Source organism: Alligator sinensis, unplaced genomic scaffold (assembly GCF_000455745.1).
Source record: "Alligator sinensis unplaced genomic scaffold, ASM45574v1 scaffold262_1, whole genome shotgun sequence".
Lineage (NCBI taxonomy): Eukaryota > Metazoa > Chordata > Crocodylia > Alligatoridae > Alligator > Alligator sinensis.
This window is the reverse complement of record NW_005841904.1, coordinates 3,227,840-3,246,118: the sequence shown is the minus strand read 5'-3', so window position 1 is coordinate 3,246,118 and position 18,279 is coordinate 3,227,840. Positions and strand designations below refer to the sequence as shown.

Genomic DNA, 18,279 nt, shown 5'->3' with positions numbered 1-18,279 from the left:
GGGGACCTGGTGACCGTCTATAAACTCACTAGGGGGGACCAGAAGGGTTTGGGGGAGACCTTGTTTCCCCTAGCGCCCCCTGGGATAACAAGGAATAACGGCCACAAGTTGTTGGAGAGTAGGTTTAGATTAGACATCCGTAGGAACTACTTCCCAGTCAGGGCAGCTAGGATCTGGAACCAACTTCCAAGGGAAGTGGTGCTGGCTCCTACCCTGGGGGTCTTTAAGAAGCAGCTCGATGCCTACCTGGCTGGGGTCGTATGAGACCAGTTTTCCTCCTGCCCAGGCAGGGGGTCGGACTTGAAGATCTCCAAGGTCCCTTCCGACCCTACTTCTATGATTCTATGATTCAGTTTACAGACATTTTCATTATTTTATTTTTTCATTCTGACTTTGTTGGGTGGGAGAAGGCAGGGGTGGGGAAATGTCCATCTCAGGGAAGGAAAGTGTCCTGTATGGCTCTGCTTGCTGGTGAAACAAAGTGGAAAGTAAGGAACAGCCTGGCCACAAGGCAAAATGCAGGTTCTCAAGGATTAGCCTGGAATGCAAAAGGCCTGCGGAATCTGCTGGGGAAACTTGGAACAACACTGAGATGCAACCTAACAATTTGGTCTCCCTCAGTAAAGGATGAAGTGTGACAACAGTGTCAGTGTCAGGACATGCATTGCTTCATAGTAGGGGCCAGCAACTTGTGGGTCAGATTTGGCATGCAAAGCTCTAAACCAGCCATATTTTACTAAGGGCACACTGATTCCCCAGCCATTTGATCAGGCTGCATTTTGTTAATGATGCACCCATTGCCTCCAGCTGCTACAGCCACCTCCCACAGCCCATATGGAGGGCTGCTGTTTCTTGCTGCAGCCTCTGCTCACTGTCACTGAAGTGGCCAGAGGGGAATGGTGGCTTGCGAAGGCGGCTGGGTTGTAAGGTGCGGCCCACATTTTACAAAAGGTTGCTAACCCCTGCTTTGAAGCATTCCTTGCATTGCTGCAGCCTTGTTCTGACACAAGGAACTTACAACCTATTTTGAGCCACTGTAGAATCTGAACATCCTTCAGAAACTTCTAGCAGCAACTTCATCTTGAAGACTTGAACCCCCTCCCTCCCCCCAAGCAAGTCAACGTTTTGCATTGCCACACTGTGGTGTCTAAGATACTGCAGTTTATTCTATAATCAAATGGCAGTACTATCCTATTTTTATAGATGGGGAAGTTGAAACTTGCTCAAGGTTTCCCAGTAAAAGAGGAGCAGAGCAGTTGATAGGACATAAGTCCTGGCTCCAGTTCCCAGCTCTGCTAACATAATGCCATCTATTTGTAAGAGTAAGGATAGGTTTGGGTTGATTCTTTGTTGAGAAATGTATGTATGTATTGCCCAGACTTCATGAAAGGCAGACAGTGAAACGGTTGAATTGGGAATTGCTCCACACTCTGATAGTAGACGCTGAACAAGACTGTTCTAACCTGTCATTGTCTTTTCAGTAGCTATCCTTGCCAGCAGCGAGTTTGGTTTATTTAAAAACAACATTATATTTTCCTCTCTGCTTTACGCTATTCTTTTAAACCTGCGGGGCTTTCATTAACCCTGATTAGGCAGCATGATGTAACACAGCCTCAGGTGTCGACAGGGAGCTGCACCTTTGGCAGCACAATGAGAGGTCTCTGGAGCAGAGCTGAGCCTCACTGGATGTCTTATGACTTCCAACAGTTAGTGAGAAGGAAAAGTTTCAGAGAGACTGTGCGTGAGAGATGGATCAGCTCAGCAGTATTTGCTCTGTGGCTGGCTCTGTTTATATCGCTGTCTATATTTAGCTTGTGAGTCACCAGAACTGCTGACAAGAGGCTGAATTACCCACAGGCTCCAGCACTGCACCTGACTGCTTGCCTTTGTGTGTTCCCAATAGGGTGGGGGTGTATGTAGCTCTGCTCGAAAACCACTCCAGTTCAATCTCTCCTTGGGTATTTTTCCTGCAGGAGATCTGCAAGTGTCACTTAAAGCAAAAGCCAAGATGAATATAAATCTCCAAGAACAGGGAGACAGGTCATTCCTGCCCTCCCATGAGATACAGAAACTCCTCTGAAACTTCACCCTTCATGGAGAAGGGATTGATTTAGCATCAAGATCAGGAGGACCTTCCTGGCTACTAGAGCCAAGGTCTTTTTTTTTCGGTTGACATTGCTCACAGTTCTAGAGCACGGGTTAAAGAAAACTTCTGACAACAAACACCGCGGCAGTATGAGACGCTTTGTTTGTTTCACAGTGAACCTGTAAAAGGTTTTATTCCATATTTTTAGCAAGTTTAGTGCTGAGTAAGCTGATAAATCTGCCTCCGCTTCCTGAGCGAAATCAGAGGCGGGGGTGGAGGTGCTCTGACGATGTGGAGAGCAAACAGAATGAGCAGGCGGCGCTCGAGAGGTTAGCTTGGGTCACTCTCATGAGCAGAGACAAATTTCCTCTGTCTCTTAAGGCTCAGTTTTGGAAGGATGAAATCAGGGGAAGCCTTTAATCAGCCGCTGGTTTTTTTTCAGAGTGGGAATATAGGGAGGGTTTAGACCCCTGTAACTGATACTCTGTGACTTGGAAAGGGATCCTGTACAAATTCAGGTGGGTGGAAAGATGAGGGCTCTAACTACCTTACCAAGGGCTCTGAGCATAAAAGTAGCAGGTAGAGAAATCCCATGAGCCTATCTGATAGGAGAACGAAGGACCCTTCCTACTTTTTCACCCTAAATGCAAAATAACTGTACCCCTCCCGATTGCACAAGATGGGAAGTGCCACATGCTGGGGGCCTGGGAAAGTACTGGCCGTGAGTTGCCCTTTCCAGGTTGACAGTCAATTGGCTGTTGTCATGGTGTCTGTCTGCGTCCACTTCCTGTAGGCTCAGGCCAAAGGGGGAAGGAACGAGCAAGTGGTGTGATGGTTGTTTTGAATTATAAAGACTTCCAAGAAATGGCTCACCTGCCAAACTGTCCTGGGAGCTGGAGAGCCTGTTTTAAATGTAGCTGCTTGTCACTTCAAACAGACTTTTTGTGGTGAGGATCCTGGTTATTCCCTTCTGTGACTTTCTGCCATCCCGGCCTTTCTGAACCCCTTGCTCCCCATGTTGACTATCTGGCTTCTAATTCAGGCATTGCAGAAAGAGCCACATAGTGCTTGCGGCAGGTTTCTCCCGTTTTTGCAAATGTAACTTTCACATGATGGAGTTTTGGTGTCCTGTCATACAAAGGGTCTTATTGGCCTTCCTTGCTGAACCCCATTTTAAGTGTGACAGCAAGAGAACTGAACTTCTTAGGTGTATTTTTTTCTCCCTAGTCATTAGGAGGCCCACTTGGAGATGTGGTAATTTGACTTCCCTTGTTTCCTCCCTTGCCCTCACCTCTTTCTTGGGCATCACCTTGTGTGCCCTCCAGTGTTTTGTGGGGGGGGGGAGGGCGGGATGACTTACAGGCTTACTAAACTAAGGTCTGCTATGTGGTAGCACAATGTGTCTCCAGCCACCTGGCAACCACAATGCCACAATAGCTTGCAACAATGAGTCAGTGACTTCTAGGTTGCAAGTATTACTTGTTTTGGGGGAGAAAAAAGAAAAGGTAATATTGGCAACACTTGTATTAGTCATCAAAGGAAGACTAAGACTTACATACATATCCACAAGAATTCCTCTTATGCTATACTGTTGTCACTTTTGGACAAATCATGGTTCTGCTTACTATGGTTGAGACCAGTATTTGATCCTTCAAACTACTATGTAGGAAGAGATGTAGTAAAGCCAAGAGCTGCTGACAGCCATAATATGAATATAGGTCTGTTATTTTGTAATAAGGAACCACCAGCAGTACAGGATGCATGTGTGATTTGTATATACACTTACACAAACTTTATGTCAAAGTGTGTATTGATAATCATGCAATTTATTTTGTAAGGAAGAAATCCACTGCACTTCTTCAGCAGAAGGAAAACAAACTTCCTTAACAACCAGTCAACTGTTACTTTTGATATAAGGAGCTGAATGAAAAGGAAAAACCTCTTAGGTACTATGTCTCACATCCACTGACATCTCATGATGGTGCTGTGTCCAAGGGTGGAGTGTGAATAAAAGTGCTTTGACAAGTGGGAGAACTATGAGGCTGGCTATTGACAGAGATATTCATACCTTTTATTGTGCACACTGTCCAACGCTGTGAAGGAATACTGAATTATTGAAAACACATGCCTAATTTTTGTCCCTGGTCCACTTCCATGTATTACCACTCATATGTTGCTTGTTAACATGTTTATATACCCATATCATGGTGGATACCAGGACAGTTCAAGAAACAGGGTGTGTTTCCTGTTGTACTGGATATTTTCCTGTAAAATGACTGTTCTTGTGACTCACTGAAACATATGTGAAACCATCTTGGACAGACAATCTCTGAAGGATATCCTCCTTTAAAAGACTGCAGCTGGAATAGGAAACCATTTTATGTGCTTTAAGCTTTTTGCGTCACCTGTTGGCTTATGGCATTTTACAACTGTAGTCTGCTTTACTCACAGCTTGGGCTTGGGCTTAGGCAGGCTCCTTCACTTCTAGAATCAGTAGCAAACTATTTTCATAATGTTTTTCTCTGACAGTAAAGTTAATGAATGCTCTTATCAGACATATTGCAGGATAGTTAACCTTAGGAAGAATATCGGTCTGCACCAGACATAGTGCTAGGTGAATTGCAGAAGGTTGTGTAACTTGACTGAACCCGCTTGTCAGCAGTCACACTGCATAACTCATGAACTGGCTCTCCTGAGATTTCTGGTCCTTCCTGGCAGGCAAGCAATACCATGGAAAAAATCTTTCCTTGAGATATTTGAGTTTTTTGTGCTCCGTCCTGGCAAAAGCATGTCCACAGAAAAGTTACTCATACTTACTGAAAATTCCAAAAAGGCCCTGTTTAGGTGTGGGTCAATTCTTCCTCTGAAGTGGCTTTTCTGTCTATAGTGGTAAAAAGTGCCTGCTATTTTTTCCCCATGTCCCTTGTCTCTCATTGAATTCGTATGGCTGAAAACAAAGCATCCTGTTAGAGTGAAGAAGTGGTGCTTTTGAATCTGACTAAACCTGAGCAGAGGAAAATAGAGGCAGTATAACCCAGTGAGTGGGACAGTGGAATGATATTCTAGCAACCTTCCCAGCTCTGCCGTTGGCCTACTGAGTGGCCACCCTCAATTTACTTAAAAAATGTTACCTCTCTCTGCCTTTTTTTCTCAAGCTGTGGTACTGACCGCTCTTGTACAGCATTTTGAGAGCAATTATTAGAAGGGAGTGGGTGATGGTGGTATTATTTTATTAGAGATTGAAAAATCAGGTGGCTTGTAGAGATTTTAAAGATACTGTCCAATTAAAAAAGAAGGGGATTGTGAAAACTAAAACTAAGTACTTAGCCTTTTTTACTGCTTTATATATAAAAAGCATAAGAACGATTTGTTAGAGAGGAGAGGAGGGAAGGGAAATATGGTGTTTTCCCCCACATGCTACCTAGTCCAATTTTTCTGAGGTTTCCTGGAAATCTTACAGGATCTTGGATACATATTTCTGACCCTTCTTCACTGAAAATGTCAGGGCTTCCAATTGACAAAGAGGGCTTTTTACCATAGGTGTCAGAATGAAATAGACAGTAATTCTCAACCAGGGTGCTACTCAGGTTTAACACTATTAGTTGTACAAACATGATTCACAAGCTAAACCCAGAAATTTTGCATAGAAATTAATAGTGTTACAAAAATTCTGACCTATTAAAGTCTTTCTGAGTTCTGTGCAACAGAAAAATTGCTCTATTGTTTTTTTTTGTAGTCAGAAAATAAGTGAAAACTAGGAGCTGCCATTTTCCAAGGCATGCATAGAGTCTAACAAGGAGTACCTTGAATCTAAAAAGGTTAAGAACCACTGAAATAGACCAAGGAAATAAACACATAAGAAGCTAGATAAAACTTGCTTTCTATCTCAATCAGAGTTTTCTTCCTTGATACTTGTGATATCAGATCCTGCTAGTTCTTCAGCCAACCAGTGAGTCTTCCAGGGTAGAAACAGCCTGAATTCCTGGAGCATATTTTTTTTTTTAAAAGCTACTACTTTTTGCAGAGGAGGAAATAGCTACAGACCTGGCAAAGTGACAAGCACTCTCTTCTCTCCTCCTGCTTTGTTTTTTAAGTTCACCTTGTAAGCCTCATAAGACAAACTGACTTTTAGAAATCTCTTCCTTGTTGCACAAGAAAATCAGAATCCTCTTACCTGAAATAAGGCAGTAGTATAGGCATTCTGGTTTTGCCTCTGTAGAGGACTGAATTGCATGCACTTCAGACAAATGCATTTCCTCCCACACACATGCACTGAAATAAGCACTTTTTAAAATGCAGCTTGAGCAGATGAGGAAAGAAGGGCCACCAGTTCACTGCTACATATTGTATTTCAGGTTTGGGTACCGGTTATTTAAACCAACTTTTAAATTTTCCCTACCAGATTGCTTAAAGAAGAGTGTGTTAGGTTACCAAGAGGATGAAATAATCTGGTTTCACACGTGCTTGTGTTATCTTGGGACTGTCGTAGAGTGTTTGTGCCCATTCTTGCTCTTTTAGGCTGAACACTAATGATGTAGTTTGGAGCTTCTGTACCTTCAAATTCTCCCCATTTTGTTACCAGAAACTTCCTTTATTTAACAAGTATTTGGGCATTTTTCTAGATATTCTTAGGGCACTGTGGGTGAACATGCATGTTAGAGCAGAGGAAGGGAAGGGAAAGAAAAGAATGAGTAAAATTTCCAAAGTCTAACAAAGAGGAAGGGTTTTTTTTTAAAAAGAGAGAGAGAGAGAGAGAGAGAGAGAGAGAGAGAGAAATCTGTCTTTTTAAGAGCAATTTGGAGGTCCAGTGACACTTAACACAACCCTGACAATAGTATTGTGAAGAGCTAGTGGAGAGGGTTGGTTTTGCCTGTAAGTGTAACACTGCCAATAGAGAGGCTGTTTGTGGGGATTGATCCCAGTAATGGCAGACTCCACAATCACTGCTTGTGGATTTTGCATTGAACACATTGACATTGAAACGTTGTAATTAGGGCTGTGTAAACCCTTCTAAATCTGGAGATAAGAATAAAATACAAATGGACTGTTGCTATGGTGTGAATATAGGAAATACCCTTTCAAAGCCTGTTCTGAGTGCATTTGTGATTCAGATTGCGCCTTTTTATACAACTGTAGCTATCCTGAAGCTATAAGCACAATTTAATGAGTTTATGGTAATGTGTTAAAGATTTCTCTTGAAACAACTCCAGTATATGAAGTACAATTAAGGCTCTCTTCAGTTCATGATTATGTAAAGAATGCCTTGCAATCATGTGGTTCTTCCCTGCTGGACTAATCTAACTTGAAACATCTTGTTCATATAACGTGCTTCAGTGCCCTATCATGCTGTTCTATGTGCTGAGGCAAAGTCACTGTAAGCCAGTCTTCCACTCTGCTGTTTGCCGAGGACTCTTTTTTGAGGTCAGCAGCTCCACTTAACAAATAGAGAATTCTGGATGAATAAGCGAATGCTGGTCTTATAATTAAGGGTTGGTTTGTGATGTGAAACAGTATCCCAGTCTGTGCAGTGTAAAGAGAAACCCACCTGTTTGTATGGGATGCTATTAAAATACATGAAGGTGGGGGTATAATGGGAACCACTTTCACAGAGGTGATTACATATAACAAAAGAGGCAACAGTGCTCCTTCCCAAAAGCAGTATTATGTGGTCTGGTGTCCCCCTGAAATTCAACTCCCAAATTTCTTGCCTGACAATGGGACCTGAAATAACCTCTTGGTTTTGGGTTTTTTGTTTTCAAGTATGTTCTTGCTTAAAGTTTAATTGGCTCCAGTCAGTAGGAAAGGGCTCCAAGGCTGATTATTTATGGCTTACTGTCAAAAGTAGCTATAAAAAGGGCAGTATTATCTTGGAGATGCTGGGAAGGAAAATGTAGTGGGGGAGGGAATGGGGGGAGTGTGTGTGCGCGCGAGTGTGTTTTCTTGTACTAGATGGAATCAGAGTTTTGCTGTCTCAGCAGTGTGGTTTAAATTGAAGATTAACCCTTTGACCTTCATGGTGTCAAATCACTTACAGATGGATCACCAGTTATATTTTTCCCTACTTTTGGGGTGAAGGGGGGGGAGCTTTCTTTTCTTTTTTTTTAAGAAAGTTGTTTGTTCATGCAGCTGGGGCTTTTGAGAGGCTCAGAAGCCAATCTGATTAAAAACAGCATTTGGCTAAACTCTGCAAAGTCCTGAAAGCAAAAAAAAAAAAGTTTAATCCTCTTGTGTACAATGCATAAAGGATCTGCTCTTTTCTTTTTGTAATGTTAGAGCTACAATTATTTCAGGAGAACTTATTCTCCCCACCCCTTGTTGTGCTGATGGGATTAAAGTGTCTGCTCTTGAAAAATGTAACAGAGTTGTTGGAAAAGAGAAGTAGTGTGTTGCAATTTAAAAAATATAAATAACCTCATTTCAACCATTGTCTTTACAGCATCAGCAGAACAGAAATCAAGTGTGGTGGCAGATACTTCTCTTCCTACATAATTTGGCCCTAAATGTGGAGGCAAACAGGAATCCAGCAGGTCAGAGGTGAGACTCATCCACCTGTTCCAGGTCCAGTCTGCAGGGAGCACTGAACAAACACTGGTTTGGAGGAGAGAGACGCATGCCGTCAGACGGATGTGAGGACTTTGAAACTCTTACGATCATCTGACAAAGTTGTTTTTTGTTTTTGTTTTTTAAGGACTCTTCTTTGTTGCTTCCTGCCTCCCATGGCTGGGAGCTCTTGTCTAACACTGTTGAAGGAAAGTCTTAGAATGTGGATGTGTTTGGTAAAGCTTGCTGCTCAATCCTTGAATCAGAAACCTCTATGCAAGCAAGGCAGATACTAAACTAACAGATTCCTCTGCTCTCTTTTGTTAGTTGATGGAGTGCAGCATTTTGTCAGTTTGACCACTGGCTAAAGATGGGGTCTGGGACCACTGACTTTAACTATATTTTGAATACCTTTCCAATTAAAAATGTAGTCTCCTCCCTGGGATAGCCTTGAAAAAAGTTCTTTTTTAGAAACAATGACAAGGAAGTGGCTTTATATTTCACAGCAGATGGAACACGCTTCATTTCCTTGCATTTTTATTACTAGCGAGAATTGAATGAAAATCTTGTTTCTTTTAATGGTTTCATTGGCCTCTGCAAATCCATCACGTGAAGTTGTTCCTTGTCATTATCACCAACAAATGGAATTGTTTCTATAAGAAGAACATTCTTAAAATCTTCCAGGAAGTATTGATGGCTTTTCTATATCTTTGAGCAAAGGTCGGGTACACAATATACTGTGCCCATTAGCCAGGATGGATCTGATAAAAACTGAATATAATCTAAGACTCATTCTTCTAGAACTGCTGATCTCTACACTTCCATTAGTCCTCTGGTTTTTGTTTTTGTTTTTTCCCCCCTTTGTTATCATGTGCTTGGTCAAAAAATTCAAAATCCCAGGCATCTGACATGTTTACTTCATATTTGACTGGGAAATTAGCTGGCAATTAGTTTGATTCCCATAGACGGCAGGTTTGTACAAGCAGTTAGTCCATTGTTCCACTGAGTAATCCTGGAAGTTGGTGTTAGTATGCAGTGAGTGGCGGCAAAGATATTACTTGGAATGCAAGCTCCAAGCAGCCTGTGATTTGTGATTCTTCAGGAGTTTTTAAATGCATGTAACTGTCACTTTTGGAACAGGATAGGGAGAATTATCAACCAAATGAACTTTTTGTGTATGTGTAGTCTTAAATATTATCAGTAGAACTAAAAGAACAAATACAATGACAGATTCAGTAAGGGAAATGCAATAGGGTCTCTGCTTTGTGCAGACTGTTTCTCTACTTGCCTTAGAAAATATAAATCACAAATTAGAAAGTTAGCTTGAGGAGAATCTGTCTGGAGAGTGACTTTTAGTCATCCTATGAACATCAGCACAGATTATTGTAAGGTTCTTGAGTTCCTAATCTGCTGTAAAGAACAGTGAACACCAAAGCATCACTGTATTAGAAAAGCAGGAGGTTTTGCACAAATTTCTTTTCTTCCTTTTCCCCCTCTCTTTTTGCCTGCTCTTCTTTGAGAACCCCTTTCTGTCTCTCACATTTGTAATGATCCAGTTCCCTTGCTCTCTCATCATTGCCTTAAAGTGCCTGGTAACAGTATGTACTACAGTTATGTTTGGACTCAGCCCCAGCACTTGACTGGCATTCTGTTCTTCCACGGCAGGATTTGTCTAGCCTCCAAACCAGCTCCCTGGAGTTTTTTGGCTTATGCATCTCTGCAGTGATCGTCTTTCAGTACAAGCAGGTTTCCTCATGTGAAATTATTATTTTCCCTCCTAGCTAGAGGAAGAGTAATATGTTTATCTGGAGTTAAGAGCTACAATTCTCAGATCAACTTTGCTTTTTTTTGTTTGAGTATGTGTGCTACAGAGTTAGTCACTAGTGTCTCCCTTGCTAGCATATCTATAATTCTGTTTTCAATCGGGGAAACTTTTACTGCTTAAAGCAGGGGTTGGCAACCTTTTCTAATGGCAGAACAGTGCTTTGTAGTTTCATAGTAGCCAGGGTCAGGAGGAACCTGAACAGATCATCTAGCCTGACCCCCTGCCACAGGCAGGAGTGAATGCTGGGTTCACAAGACCCCAGACAGGTGATCATCCAACATCCTCTTGAATTTGCCTACGGTAGGGGCGAGGACCACTTCCCTGGGAAGTTGGTTCCAGATTTTGGCCACCCTAACTGTAAAATTTTGCCTTCTGATCTCTAACCTAAACCTGTTCTCCATCAGCTTATTACCATTGTTCCTTGTCACCCCAGGTGGTGCTGGGGAGAAAAGGGCTCTACCTATTTGCTGTTGATCCCCCCCTGATGAGCTTGTAGGCAGCCACCAGGTCCCCCCTCGGCCTTCTCTTGCTGAGGCTGAACAGGTTCATGTCCCTCAGTCTCTCCTCATAGGGCCTGTCCTGCTGCCCTCTCGCCAAGTGGGTGGCCCTCCTCTGAACCCTCTCCAGGCTGGCCACCTCCCTTTTGAAGTGCGGCGCCCAGTACTGGACGCAGTACTCCAAATGTGGTCTGACCACAGTCGCATAGCGGGGGAGTATCACCTCTCTGGACTGGCTTGAGATGCACCTTTGGATGCATGACAAGGTATGACTGGCCTTGCTGGCTGCAGTCTGGCATTGGCGGCTTATGTTCATCTTGGAGTCCATAATGCCTCCAAACTGTATGTATGCTGTTGGTTCATTCTCCCAAGGTGCAGCACCCTGCATTTATCTATGTTGAACCCCATCCTATTCTTGTCTTCCCACTTTTGTAGTCTGTCTAAATCTAGTTGCAGCCTCTCTCTCCCTTCAAGTGTGTCCACCTCACCCCACATCTTAGTGTCATCAGCAACCCAACCGCTACTGCAGGCCACTGATCCCCTGGCTGCTTTATGTGGAGGGCTGTTCTCTGACTCCCCTAATATGACCCCAACTAAAAATGTGCTTCTGAAAACCATGGTGAAGGACAACCTGGAGCAGCTAATTTGGCAGCAACAGTAAGCACAGCCTGCATTAGGGGGGCTAGAGAGCAACTCTCTCTGCACATAAAGTGGTAATCTGGAAGGGCAGCAGGGAACAAGTATATGGTTAAAAAAATATAGGCTGGAACAGATCTTTGTGGGCAGGATCCAATCTTTATGGGCCAGATCTAGGCCACAGGCCTTAGGTTGTGGACCCCTGACTTAAGAAGCTTTGTACTCGGGCTGCCTACAGAGAAGTGTTTGGCTCGGGAAGAGATGGAGCTCCCTGGCCATGATGCCCACTGCTAACAATACATTTATCAAGCTGCACATCTCAGTGTCTTAAGTTAGAATCCTTTGGTTCTGTGTTTTCAGTGAAGGGTGAAATATACCACTTGAATGCAGATGCTGGACTTCCTCTAGACAAGGTCTGACTTCCTGCAATACTTGTGGTGCTGCTGAAAGCTAGAAACGTGACAACCACTGATGCTCTTTTTAAAGAACCTCCCATGTTTGCATATATTGGAGGTTAAAAAAATTAAGTCAAATCAAGAGTTTTCTTTTCTGGCTGGGGGGTAGAGTTTGCTATTGACCTCATAGAGAACATGAGCTGCTTGCTACTTAACATCTCACTCTGTCTTAAAAATAGTGGATTCCTCCTTCATCCTCTCCCTTCATCCTGCAGTGTAGATCTCCTCCTATACAGGTTAGCAGCAGACACCTCATTTGTGCAATAGTTGTTGCCTGTTGTGCCTAAATAGGGATGGTTTAGCATGTACTTCAAAAGGCATGCTCATCTCAGCATCTTTATTACATTTGGCCACCTTTAGAAATGTGTAGATTGGTTTGAGAAGCATTTTTAGTTAACAAGGGGATGAGACGCTCTTGGATGGCTACATGCTGGTTTGCCTTGGTGACCTGGTGGGATTTCAATGTTTAGTCACTTTCTATACACTCAATGTGGGCTAAAGTGTTCCTAAGAAGTTGGCAGGTTTCTCTTTCTCGTAAGCTAATTCTTATTTAAATGAGAAACTCTTGGGGTATATTGAGCTTAAACTGATGGCACCAGTAGTGTTGAAGTCCATTTCCCCTCTCAGGATTACCAAAATGTTTTCAGACCCTAATTTTCTTGATTTGAGGGGAAGAGTTCTAGGTAAATGTTAATTTGTGTCCTTCTGCTCTTTCAAGTATCTATATTGCCCAAACCTTCTCTGGATCCAGTAAGCCTGGTGCTAGTAAAACTAAGTATCCCCTACTTTGTTTCCTGCAGTTCTTGAAACCTGAGCCAGTAATCATAAAGTGACTATCCAAAAGTAGCTGCAAACTGCCATGACTAGGACAATGTGCAGGTAGAGGATGCAACAGATTTCTGAGAGATGAAGTGGCCACTGGTAATATGTGGGCTGCAGACTTCTCTCAAGGTACTGATGGTCTCTGCTAGGTATGGACTTCTGCATAACTTACTGTGTGTATTAACTGTTACTGTTCTATTTGTTTGTCGTTATTTCTTTGGAATCTATTTTCCTTTTGTATCAAGTCTGTCTGTCATTTTCGGACAATTCAAGCAGCCTGCTAGCAGTAAGTACTTGTCAGTGTTCTTGATGTCTGAACTCTTGTTGGGAGGCAGGCTCTTGAGTGAACCATTCTTGTGAGCCTTTTCTTAAGCTTTGTATCAAGAAGGTGGTAGGGGGAAAGCAAACCAATCCTCTGTGATAGAACCAGGACACTAGTGAACACTTTTTTTTCTTCTGACTGGCTTCTGGGAAGAACTAATAGCCTTTGCTCCTTCAAGCTTCAAACAAAGCTTGAATAAATGATGTCTGAGATGTGACTAGTCTTAGACCCCCATGATGCCATTTCAGCTTCAGTGGCTGTGTCCACAGAAGACGTTTACTGTGGAGTAGACTAATTAGCTCCACAGTAAACATCATGCGTCTGTACATCCTCCCCTATTAGGCTGGAGTAAATTAACTCTGCAGCAGGATAGTACTTGTATCTACTACTGTCCTGCTGGAGAGTTTTTTACTCTGTAACAGCGCACTTGTAGATGCTGCCCCAGCTGGCTGGGACATGAAGATGCTTCAGTGCAGGGGCTACCTGCCTATTGGCCCCGCACTGGAGCACCCTCATGCACCAGCCAGCCCCTTCACAGCACATTGAGCCAAGCGAGGGGAGCAGCCCCAAGCTGGCAGGCTGCTCCTGGGGCCCTCTGCCAACCGGGCTCCTCCAGCCCAGTTCAACGTGCTGTGGTCCTGGGCACACATTCAAACAATACGCCTGGGAGCAATAAGCTCCAGAGTTTATTGCTTTGCATTAATTGCATGTGTAGATGCGCCCAGTGTAATTCTGTTACAATAAGTGAAGTTATGCCAGGGATGTATTTGGCTCAGGGATTTTTTTGCCTTTCCCTTTGGAAGTTCTAAGTTCTGATTAAGTAGGAGGAGGTAAAATAGAGACTTCAGGCATTTGCTGCAATCTGTAGTGTACAAATTCTGCAATGTCACTTTAATCCTTACCTCTGCTGATCTTCAGCAGCATCTATAATGCTCTCTAGTGAGACTGTACAAATAGTAAAATAGCTGGTACCTTTTTAGAGCCCCATTCTGAACCAAGGGAAGTCCTTGGAGTGGACTCTGCAGGTACTTTGGAAGCTAGAGACATTACACAACTTTGGAGGGCTTACCTTAGTTTACACATTACTATTACCAACCTTGCCAGGCTGTTTTGGGGATTCTGAACCAAGGATCATATGCCCGTTTACATCAGTGGGACTTCTGTATGGGAGCCAAACGCTGTAGCGTACTAAAATAAGTTGATGGAAAAGCTTTTTATATCATTCCAAAGAATATTGTTTTAAAAAGTTTTTGTGGTTGTTTAAAAAATGCTCATGTGTTTCTTTTGACTGTTTTAGCAAAAAAAAGAAAAAGAAATACCTCAAGGAATTGGTAAAAGATTGTTCAGTGATTTTTTTACGGTTGCTAAAGAGCTCTTGTTGTCACTGTTTCTTTGGTTTGTACATGTCCATCCTGGTGGTACACAGCTCAGTTTTTACCCATAAGGAAAAGCAGAAAAGACCAAACACATCAAATGCACTGGATCATAATTGTATGTGTATGTTCTTAAATGATGTGCAGCCTGACATCCCTTCTCTCCTCCATGCCTTCCACTCTCCCCACCCCAACGACCCCTCTTCCCACAGAACAAAGGGTCAGTTCCTATGAATACCATGCTGGAAGTTGGCTTCAGGGAAGCGAAACTTATGTCTGTGGTTTTTCTTTTAAAGCCATTTTTTCAGTTCTGTCTTCAGACTATTTGCTGCCTTTGGGAAATGGAGGGGTGGGGTGGGAGGGGTATATCTTTAAACTTTAAAATCTATTATGACAAATTTGCATGTATAAAGTTATCCTTAAACCTAGTGGAGTCTCCCTAAACTTGTGGACTCAGCCCTGGGAGAGCCTCACCACAGACGACTCAGCTTGTGGGAGCCAACTCTGCACCATTCAGAAGGCAATTCTAGTTTTGGTCAGACAGCTATGTAAGGAAAAATTGAGGTTAGAAAGGCTATATAACCACTCTTTGTTATAATCACATGATATAAGAAAGTATGGCAAAGACCTTAATAAATAGGTGCCAAAGTTAGGCTTCTAAGGGGGAATTTTTAGAAGAGCCTAAGGGATTTGAATATCAACCTCTTAGGTATACCTGAAAATCCTGATACTAAATATGAACTTTAGATGCCTAAAGTTAGGCTATTTTTAAAAACCAAATACAACTTAATCATATATATCTTTCCCCCTCCTCCCACTCCCAAATCCTCTTCCTTTTCCTTCTGTAGTATCAGAAATGTACGCAGGTGTCCTCCGCATTTCTGGGTTTGGATCCATAGATGAGAATATCTTGAATGTGGAATCATCCCCCACCCTGGACTTCTTTATGTTTATAGGACACATGAACTTTTAAAGCTTTTTAGCATCCTCAGTTGCCTCGGAAAAGCAACAAAGTTCAGGGTCAAGGAGGAGTGGGGATAGAGGTTCTTGGTGTATTATTAAAATGTTATTTACTGTTCATGGAGAGCATTATATGCTCTCCCAGCTGAAGAAGTGCAACCAATGCTGTCCTGTGAGATGCCTACCTGAACTGGTCCTGAAGTGTACACAACCTCCTTTGCCATGGACTGAGACCCAGTGAGAATGTAGCATTTTGTTTATACTGGTTGTGTGCCTCCAGGACTCCTCTGTGTACTGATGGTGACTGGGACTCCACGTTTTATATCTGTGCAGTATATTTGCTTTGCGCTTTCTCTCTGGTGCTTTTTAATACATGTCATTTTTTTCTAATAATTGGTACAATTTTTAATAAAAATGTTAAATTCTGTGTGTGCCATCCTTTGCTTTTGTCATTCAGTGGCTCCAAGACAGCAATCCATTCTAGTGACTAGATTCTCTGCAGCTGACTGAATCTGAAGATCAGCAAAATATAAAAGTCAGTAGTACAACTCTAGTTTTTGTATTCATTGGGTACTCCCTATTACATTGCCTTTACCAAGGCCTGTAACAAAACCAAGATTTCTTTCTGAGACAGAATAACTATCCTTGCACAGAAAAAGAAATAGGCACCTCCCAGTCTGTTGGAACCTGAATTATGTAACACATACATGTAATAGAAAAGTCATTTGAGGCTTTGTTCTCAGCTCAGGACACAGGGCTTTACAGGGCTATTGTTGACAGGAGCACAGTTTCACCTACCACTCTCCAAATCATGAAGTTGAGAATTGTATCCCTTAAACCAGCATGTAGTATACACTCCTAAAATGTGGCCTCTGCCTGCTATTTCTCTATACTTTCTAGACAACTATATTCAAAGTTGTTCAGCTGTAGGCTCTGATGAATGCAATTGCCATTCATTAAACTACCAGTGAAGATTCAGGTTAATACTTTTTCTTATCTCTCCATTTGCAAGAAATATACATGAGTAGCTGTGGCTCTGAGAGGTCCTTGTAAGATGATAATGCATCCCTCAGTTGCAAAATTTGAGGAAGTCTTGACTTCCTCAAGTGATAGCAAATGCAGATTTGTCCTTAGTAAACATCAGGATCTCCCTTTCAATTCAATTTTATTGTGTTACTGTAACTGGAGGAAATCTCTTTATTATAGTGTCCTGCCCAGGTAGGGTAGAATTGGGGATATGTATGTCAGTAGTTTATCCATAAAATGATGGGGGTTTGGATATAAATTAATTCTCCCTCTATATTAAACAATGTTGTGAGACATTCCCTCCAAAAGGTTTAGGGAACTGCATTAATGACCCCACTCCATGGTTAAGTTGCCTCCTTTTGGTGTGTATAGTACAATAGGGTCTTTCATTTATTTCTTGAACATGTGATGTATGCAGTAATATGAAAAGCAACATGCGCATGTAAGACTATAGAAAAAAGTACAATTTCATTTCATTGTACTAGGTCTGCTGAAAAGTGTGTCCCCCTGCCCAGTCTCATGTGATCATGAAAGAGCTTATTGTCATACACTTGTATGAGGGGACAGGGTAAGATTGATGCAGACGGGCAGTAGGGGGAGAGTTAACGCTGAATTTCCTGACAATTGTGTGATTTAAAATCTCACCACTGATCAGTTTGGGTCTTTTCATCATTCTCTTATCAAAGTAAAATTCTGTTTTTAATATGAACTCAATGTAGTACTCTTGTAATATGGAGAAATGTATCCAGAGCAGCAAAAGGAGCTTGCACTTAACTGGAATCATAGACTGGTACCCAAACGTCTGTGACCATTCTGTACAGATCTTCCAAGGAGTAAGCACAGCCTTGTTTAATTGACATGCAAGTGTGACTAAATAAGGATTGGTTTGTTTGTTTTCTCATATACTAAAACCTGGGGTGAAAAGAGCCAATGAGATCTGCCCTCAAAATCAAACTCTCCATTCTTGAACATTTCCATTAGGTGAGACATCAAACATATACAATTATTTAAGCTTGAAAGGAGCTATTTTCACAGAAAGCTCACCAGTGCAGAGAAGATGGTATTTTGAATTTAGACAGGATCTGAAGGGGAAATCTGCAAACTAATCAAAATTAGATTAAATCAGTGCTCCTCTGCCTGCTTCTAGTCATTGTCATCTCAACTGCAACTCAGTTGAGATGACTGTAATCTGTTCTGCTTCCAAAGCATTTGTTACTAGTTTCATAGTAGTTTGGGTCAGAAGGGACCTGAACAGATCATTTAGTCTGACCCCTCACCACTGGCAGGAGCACACACTGGTATCACATGACCCCAGACAGGTGTTTGTCCAACTTCTTTTTGAATTTACCTAAGGTAGGAGCAAGGACTACTTCCCTAGGAAGTTGGTTCCAGATCCTAGCCACCCGTGAAATAGTGCCTCCTAATCTCTAACCTGAACCTATTCTCCAGCAGCTTCTGGCCATTGTTCCTCGTCACCCCAGGTGCTGCTGGGGGGAATAGGACCCTTCCTATTTGCTGCTGATCTCCCCTAACGAGTTTGTAGGCAGCCACCAAGTACAACAAGAAATTGTTCTTTAGATATATAGGGAGTAAAAGGAAGGCCCAGGGAGGAATAGGACCCCTGCTAAATGGGCAGAAACAATTGGTGACGGACAGGGGGGGACAAGGCTGAACTCCTCAACGAGTTCTTTGCCTCAGTGTTCCTAAGTGAGGGGCAGGACAAGTCTCTCACTGGGG

General features: G+C 42.5%; 1 protein-coding gene across 1 annotated transcript in view; it reads left to right on the top strand.

The window, feature by feature from the left end:
* BMF (Bcl2 modifying factor) overlaps nucleotides 1-13,563 on the top strand; it is a 24,565-nt gene extending 11,002 nt beyond the window's left edge. Inside the window, exons 4-5 of the mRNA XM_006018511.3 lie at nucleotides 8,523-8,620; nucleotides 12,840-13,563. Coding sequence (XP_006018573.2) covers nucleotides 8,523-8,620; nucleotides 12,840-12,846 — 105 coding nt within the window. The 3' untranslated portion in view covers nucleotides 12,847-13,563. The remainder of the gene's footprint in view (nucleotides 1-8,522; nucleotides 8,621-12,839) is intronic.
* The last annotated feature ends 4,716 nt before the right edge of the window (nucleotides 13,564-18,279 follow it).